The sequence below is a fragment of the Juglans regia genome, chromosome 1 (genome assembly GCF_001411555.2).
Source record: "Juglans regia cultivar Chandler chromosome 1, Walnut 2.0, whole genome shotgun sequence".
NCBI lineage: Eukaryota > Viridiplantae > Streptophyta > Magnoliopsida > Fagales > Juglandaceae > Juglans > Juglans regia.
Genome location: NC_049901.1, coordinates 10,391,203 through 10,399,380, shown reverse-complemented (window position 1 = coordinate 10,399,380; position 8,178 = coordinate 10,391,203). Strand labels below are relative to the sequence as shown.

Genomic DNA, 8,178 nt, shown 5'->3' with positions numbered 1-8,178 from the left:
CTCTGTCTCTGAGTCTCTCGCCGATCTCTCACACTCACTCTCTCTAACTCAGTCTCGCACTCGCATCCACAAGCCTCTCTCTCTCTCAGTCGAATCTCCGTCTCGCACGAGCAGCACCACCGCTGCCACTTCTCCGTCTCCGTCTCTCACTGGGATTTCGCCACCACTCAAAGGTAAAATCCGAAACCCATTCTTTTTTTTTTTTGGTTTTGGATTGGAGATTGGAGGAAGGTTGGGTTGAATCGGAGATGGAGGATGGGAAATTTGTGAATTTGTGTGCTGTGGAGAATTTTGTTTGTGTGTTTGATTCGTCTGTTTCTTTGTACTTGTTTGTCTGTTTTTGTTTGTAGATTGGAACCCTAAATCAATTTAGGATTTAGGGTTCCAATCCGAAATTTGTGTTTCAAATTTAGGGGTTTCAATCGAAACCCCTAAATTTTAGGGTTTCGCATTGAACCCCTAAATTGATTTAGGGGTTCAATCCGAAACCCTAAATTGAGTTAGGGGTTTCAATTGAAACCCCTTAATTTTCAATTTTGGGGTTTCCTAACTCAATTTTGGGGTTTCAATTGAAACCCCTAACTCAATTTAGGGTTTCGGATTGAACCCCTAAACAGTGGGAAATGGGCTAGAGACCCATTTCGGGTACTTGCCGTGGAAGGAGGGGGAGGACTGCTTCGTAGGGGTTGGCTTCGGTGGAGGATGATGGCCGGTGGGAGAGGAGCTCGCCGTGGGAGCGGTGGAGCCATTGGGCGGCGCACGGCGGCGCTACGCGCACTAAGCCCATACGGGCAGTGCAGTCCCGAAATGGAGAAAGGGAGAGCGTGAGGGGGAGAGGTCGGCATGGATGGACTCGCCGGAGGGAGAGCAAGCCGTTGGTGCCGGCGGTGTGGCCTGGCGACGCACGGCGGCGTTGGGCTGAGGCCTTAAGCCGTTCGGCGTGAGGTGGTCTACACACAGCGTACGCCGAAGGAGAGAGAGGGTTACGGGGAAATGAGAGGGAAAAGAGAGGGGTCTGGGTATTTAACCCAGTCCTTTCGTCTGGGGGTCTATACGACGATCTAACGACGAATAATTAAAACACTGATTTGAAGATGCGTAAAACATTAACTTAATTAAAAGCACTTAGAGGAATTAGGGTAGATATTATTTTAAACTAACTTTAGTTTATAAAATAGTATTCTTCATCATTAATAAAATGATGAAGTTTCACTTAACATATTTAAAAGGGTTAAACCATTTATTTAATAAAAGTTCTCAACATAATTTAAATCCCATAATATCTTAAATAATTGAAATCATTTTAATAATAATATTAAAACGATTTCCGGCAATTATAATATTTTTGGAGCTCTTCAATAATATTATGATTGTCGTATTTAAGATCAAATATTAATTCAATAATGATGGAAATACTCCTTATAAATATTTCCAGCATATTTAAAACACTGGACGTGCCCTAGAAGTCACACGATATCTTTTGAGACACGCTATCATGGTTCGACACGCATAACGTGACTCGCAGTCGGTAGTGAGAAAGGCAGATGATCACATAATCTCTGCCTTTAGGGTTTGCTTACGTCATCAAGACGAAACATACGTTAGAAAGAGAGAAGCGTACGTAAGAAGAAGGAACTGGGTGTTACAATATTCTAATAATATTTTAACTTTATAATATTTTTTATTCAATTTTTTTTTCTCTTTTCTTAAAACTCAAAAAATATTCATCTCAAATTATCTCACTACTATTCACAAACTATTTTATTATTATTTATAAATTTTGTATCTTATCTTACTCCTCAAATCAACTATTACCTCATACCTCACACTTAAAAAAAAAATTGTCATAAGTGTGTGGTGTGTGGATAAATAGCAACTAATGTGCAGTAAAGTCCTAAAAAAAATTATTTCATAAAGATAAGAAAAAATCTTGTTTACAGCCTATTGTTGGTGGAAGCCCAGCACACCCAACATGCTGGGATGAAGAAAAAAAAAAATTATGTAAGATGTGTGGAGAGTGCAAAGTACAATAGGCTGATCTCTAGCATTGTTCCAAAGATAATAGCAAAAGCATCGATGGCCAGTCTCGACTCGACCCGACCCGGTTCAGCTCCGTAAGGGGAGAAAAGATTAGCAGACCAAGCTCTAAACCATTTGATTGTCTAGCGCTGCTCGGAGTTCGCTCCTCGGCCTCATCTAACAGAGTTGAAGAAGGTAGTGTAATGAAACTATTTAAATAATTCAGGAAAGAAAATTACTTTTTAATGTTTTCTGAATTTCGATCTTTTTGTTCTGTTATTTTTTTTTTGTTGTTTTTCCTGTTAACTCTTTAAAGGTTTTTTTCGCCTGGGTTTCATAAAGAGCTGATCATTGGGGTCTAGCTGGATCTTTGATATTATTACTCTTATCTGTAATTAAGTTGGGGTTTCATGAAAATTGTTAACCCTTTACATTTTTTTGTTTTGCTAGATATGTTAACCCCTTACTTATGAACAAAAATTGATAACCCTAATTTTTCTTACAGGGTTTTGCACGTATTTTGTTTGATAAAATGACTATGAAATTGATTGGCCTTTTGTTGGGCTTCATGCTCGGATACGTGTTTGTTCATGCATGTTTGCATGTGTGCGTGCATACATGTACAACTTGGTCTATGAACTCCTGATGGCATTTGACCGTAGTTATTTGCTTTTCTTTTTTATATGTTCAGGTTTATTGGTGTTTGTTTAGACATTCACTTTGAAACCTCAAGTACATTGCATCACGGGTTGTTTTCTCATTTTGTTGTTCCGTTAGACAAATAATCTAACTGCTGAGGTTATTATTGACATAATATACTTAATAATGCTAGTCCTTATTTTTGTTTTGCAGGCACTATGATAATCTCCTCATATTGGCTTCAATTTTATTGCCCAAGAAATGTTGAAATGTTTTATGAAAAAACTGGAAATGTTAATGAAAGCAATTGTTAACAATATCATCATTAGAGCCGTAGTTTTTCTTTTACCAAACATGCCTTTGTCATTTGCTTATGATCATGAGTTCACTTAAGGAGTGTTCAACTTCAAACCCAGTCTTTTGATATCCATGAATGGAATGCCTCTTCATTGTGCACCATTGACTCAGTATAATGAATTCGACTTTATAGCAAGGTTTGCTTGTGTCTGTGCATCTAATAAGTAATTTGACAATTCTTCTGATGGCTTTTATGTTTGATAGGTCTACCAATCAAGCGGCTTCATCAATCAACAATGAGACAGCAGGGGCAGTATACCCATTCGGGTGTCAATACATATGCCAGCAGCCAGATGCATCAAATGTCTACTCAGAGGATGGAGCAGAAGCTCGGTCCTTTTGAAGGACGACTGGAGGCCTTCACTCCTGAGAGGGAACATCCATATGGGACCTCAAATGCAGAGGGACGATGGAAATGGGAAAGGGATGGATCAAAAGTCTCAAATTCAGTGGCATCTTATATGTCCAATGAAGGCAAGTGTTATTTATCTGTGTGTATGCATCTTTGAACCTATACATGGGTAGTAGGGGTCCCTCGTAAATTGCTTAGTTATGTGCTTTCCATGAAGAAGACGGGAGTAAGTGTGTTTAATCATATGTAGAATACTACTTATCATAAAGAATTTATATCTGAGTTTTTACTCAGATATAAATTAGGGGTCTCTTGTATTAAAGGGAGGGAATGTTCATGAGTTTTTACTTTCTTTTCAGTTTGCTAGAGTGTAATTAGGGGTCTTTTTTGTATACTACCTGCATACATGGGCTTTGCCTAGTTGCATTCGATCAATAAAAGTTTATTACTTATAAAAAAAAAAAAAATTATATCTGAGAGATGAAATGCTAAATCTGATTTATTTTTTATGTTAATTTTAATTTTTTTTAATTGATATTCACACTCATAGACAATTGGGTTTTGTCTCTATCTAAGGCTAGTTTATTTTTTTCAATACTTTTATTAAAGAAAATTGAAAATGGTGATATTGAGACCAAAATTTAATAATCTTTCTCTAGGTGTTCCTCTTGTGTTCATCCTGCATTTTTTAATGAACTTTTTTTATTACTTGCTTAAGGTTACTGGGCTAAGGTGACTTCTTCGGGAGGCTTTTATAAGTGCTGTGCATATAAATGGAACACAAAATGAGCCAGCCTAGAGAACTGAATAGGATAGATATGTTTTCAATTCGTCTTAATTATGTTTGTGGTTGTACATACCATATTTGCTTCATAAACTCAAGATATCAATTTAGAATTGTTGCGGATTTGACATGCACTTTAGTTTCTATCACTGTGTTGTGGACTCCTTACAATTTGAGACACACGCTTGTTATCATGTAGGCCAAGGGAGTGATGCTCCAAGATCCTATTTTCATGGTCAGAGGCCTGATCCAAAACTAGCTTTAGAAAAACAAAGCAACAGTGACACCAGATCCCAAACTCATGAAGAAAATATGGACCTTGGTTTTGAGGACAATGCTCTGTTGCAGACTTTTGAAGGTCTTGAGCAAAAATTCCATGATGATATTATGAAACTAGCCAAGGAGCAGAATGAAATTGAGGATGCTGAAAATGCTCGGCATAGAGAGGTTAGTTCATGTTTGAAAGTGCATAGAAAAATATTTCAAAGTACATTTTCCCAGCTACTTCGGATGACTTACTATACACGTTTTCATGAGGTTACAACATTGAAGTATGCCATTTGTCTTTTGCAAAATCACCTGAATTCAGTTTTGTATCTTGAAATTTTTTGTCAATTTATCTCCTATATGGAGTCATATTGAAGTGATAAATATTCTTCGTGCATCCATTTTTTTATAAGTTTCATCGTGATAAAAATGGATGCAGTGACGATTTTTGTCATGTAGGAAGACCAAAATGAGTCATGTCCAGAAATGCATCGTCTGAATTGACACAAAAAAATTTACAAGGATGAAACTGGGCTTGGGGTCAGGGACAAAAGACATACCTATTAAAAAATTGATCTGTTAACAGGTTACTGTAATGATAAAACATCAAAATAACTTTTTTACCTAGGAGGCTTTTTCTCTATTTTTTTCCCTTAATTCTTGGCTGACAATGGGAGAACCCTTAACCCCATAAAATTTCAAACCCTTCTTTGAATTCAGGATCCTTCTAGAACTTCTCCTTACTAAGCAATATGAAATCTCATTCACCATCTTCCTATACTCTATCTGGGTATTAGAATCTTCCCTTTTACATCCATGACATCCTCATCAAGCCATCTCATCATAGGTTGCACAACTCAAGTCACACACCTTTTGTTGGGATTGGCTTTGATACCATTTGTTAAGACCTAAATAAAGCACCAGCACGTTTCATGGAGAATGGACAATATGGCCTTCAGTTACTCGAAGCATTTTAAGTTTTGGTCAGTCAGTGACATCCCTCATGTCAAAACTGGGATGTCTGTGACTAAACACTGTTACTTGACTCATAGAAATGCTGCTAAAGGCCAAGGAAGCGTTTTATTTGCTATTGTTCTAACTCCCTTTTCTTGAGAATTTCCAAAGAGGCTTCTTAAACAGTGTCTAACTTGTCTTTTTGGCTGCAAGATTTGTTCTCCCCTTCATTAAAGACGCAATCTTAAGTTTTTCTAAATCAAGCTTTATATTATTTTAGTTTTGGTTGCCATCAACGCATTCCCTGTTGCTCACTCCATCTTATTTCACTTTCCACCATAAATTTTGACATGATACATAATAACCTAATTGCACAACCCAATTTATATCTTGTACAATGGTCTCTCATTTTTCAGAGAATAAACACAATAAACGCTCAGTATGAGGAACAACTAGTAGCACTTCGAGCTCGGCATGCCAGTCGTAGAGAAGAATTCCTACAGAGGGAATCTCAAGCACGGCATCATCAGTACCAGAAAGCCATGATGGATCAGTACCCTAACAGTAGCATGGGCTCTAGCGATCCTCATGGTTACATTGGAATTGCAAGCTCAGGTGCTGTGGGAGAAGCACGTAGAGGCTATAATAGTGATCATTTTGATTCATACGGAGAACGGGCTCGATTTCTTGGGGGTGCCAGAGATGAGGGACTCGAGTCAAGAGGTCCATATCCTGGTGGTCGTGTTTATGATACTGGATCCCGCTACTACTAATTTCGATTCATGCATGCCTTGCTGATTTCTGGTGTCTGGTCTACGCAATACCGTTTAGGCTGGTACTACACTTTTAGTGCTGTAAACGTTCTATCTTCTGCAGTATTATACCATTTTCTCCCGTTTTATTGCCCCTTTGTTTATGTGAATCAGGATCTCGTGTTCAGCATTTAGAAGCATTGTTAAATTGAAGGACTATTGTGTTTCAGAATCCATGATGCGTGGCTTGCTGATTAAGGACTCATACAGAGATGAGATACAAAATTTTCAAATTTTTAAAATTTCTCATATTTTTATTCTCAAACGTAAAATATTTTTTAATTTTTAATTTTTAATTTTTAATTTTTTTATCTAATCATTATATAAACACAAAATCAAAATGACTTTTACAGACTTCAAAATAAAATATAAAAATTAATATGATTTTTACAAATTTTGAAATAAAAATAATATTTTAATTTTATAATATTTTTATTTAATTTTGATATATACATATATATAATATATATATATATCAACATTTATTGTTGATATTGCTTTTGAAGTCGGTTTGTCAGGAGCTCACATGTAAGAAATAGCTTTCTTTCTTTTCTTTCATTTTTGTTCTTTTTTTCCTTTTTCGTGGCAATAAATAGCTTTATTGAAGATACGATGAATTCTTTTTTTTTTGAATGAAATATACTCATTTCATTAATAAACTGAAGTTACAAATGTGACTTATCAATACAAGAAATTTCAATATATAGGAAATCTAGTCCATAAGTCAACTAATGCAACAGCTCTAGGGCATTCTTACACACAAATACATTTGTGGCGGACATTGTCTTAACTTCTAATTAAATTCTCTCGTAACAGAGAAAGCGTTCTGTAAAAACAGAACTTAAAGGCTCTCTCTATCCTCCCAGGGAAGAAGAATACGGGACACTGCTATGGACATCAAATCCTATAGCCTATTCCTATTTTATCAAAAACTAAACTAACAGACAACTACAAATAATCACATTACCAACTACAAGACCACAAGCTCTAGTGAGACCCCAGACGTCACGCCCATTGTAAGCATCGTCATCTCGAGCCCTGGTGGAACGAGCACCCAGCCTACATACGGATCACTACAGCCCGGCCGTATAACCACCGGCCGTAGCATCGCCCACCACTCTCGAAAGCCTTGCCTCGGATTACGTCCGATCTAAAGGCCCAAACCTCACTCGGATTACGGACAACAACAAAGAAAACGAAACAAAAAAAACAAAACAAAAAATACAAAATGGATGAACAGTACACAATGGTCGGCATTGTTTCGTGCAGAAATTGTTCATGCTGGGAGGAAAGCCGATGGTCAGACTTGGAAGACCCGGAATCAGAGGTTCCACAGCAACCAAGTGTGGTGTCAGGAGAGGGCTCCTCGGTGGCGCGTGAAGGCCACGCGCCAACGCTGTTTGAAACTTCGTCCCGCGCGTGCGGGCTACGTGCCACTCCGATGGACGTCGGATTTGGAGGTATTGAAGATCGGCGGCTAGGCATCATATCAGTGGGGCGCGTGTAGAGATGTGATAGATGGAAAGACTCAAACGACGATCCTTCCTTATTCGGCCTAAAAAAATACAAAACAAAACAAAAAACACTACACATAAATTAAATGGAGAGAGAAAAGGAAGAGGGCAGGGGGGCGAGGAGCCGAAGCTCCCACCCCCTTTCAACGGATCTGGTGTTTAGGGAGCTTTAGAGAGAAAGGAGAGGGTTTCCCGTAAAGGAGAGAGCTTTAGGGTATGTTTTGGATTGCAGTAAAAGTTTTAAAAAATGTTTAAATAGTTTTAAAAGCTTTTAATGAAAAAATTAAGTTATCTGGATGTTATATATTAAATCACTTTTAATCTCAAATAAAATAAAATGTACGTTTGGTGAAAATCAAACGTATTTTTTTAGATAATGCAGAACGTAATTTGAATTTTTAAAAAGGCTGTCAAAGATAAAAAAATATCAATACAATTTTAAAATAATTACAACTTTTAAACTTTCAATGATATTGTCAT

General features: G+C 37.3%; 1 protein-coding gene across 1 annotated transcript; it reads left to right on the top strand.

Moving 5' to 3' along the window:
- The first annotated feature begins 1,996 nt into the window (after positions 1-1,996).
- LOC118343667 lies at positions 1,997-6,360 on the top strand. The gene is made up of 4 exons (XM_035684743.1): positions 1,997-2,214; positions 3,220-3,489; positions 4,351-4,598; positions 5,789-6,360. The coding sequence occupies exons 2-4, from the start codon at positions 3,252-3,254 to the stop codon at positions 6,143-6,145; spliced, it is 843 nt and encodes a 280-aa protein (XP_035540636.1). The 5' UTR covers positions 1,997-2,214; positions 3,220-3,251; the 3' UTR covers positions 6,146-6,360.
- The last annotated feature ends 1,818 nt before the right edge of the window (positions 6,361-8,178 follow it).

Excerpts from the sequence above, each read along its gene's own strand:
- LOC118343667 (XM_035684743.1), top strand. The coding sequence starts at position 3,252 with ATGAGACAGCAGGGGCAGTATACCCATTCGGGTGTCAATACATATGCC. Across the intron at positions 3,490-4,350 it reads ATCTTATATGTCCAATGAAG|GCCAAGGGAGTGATGCTCCA; the intron begins GCAAGTGTTATT and ends GTTATCATGTAG. Across the intron at positions 4,599-5,788 it reads AAAATGCTCGGCATAGAGAG|AGAATAAACACAATAAACGC; the intron begins GTTAGTTCATGT and ends CTCATTTTTCAG.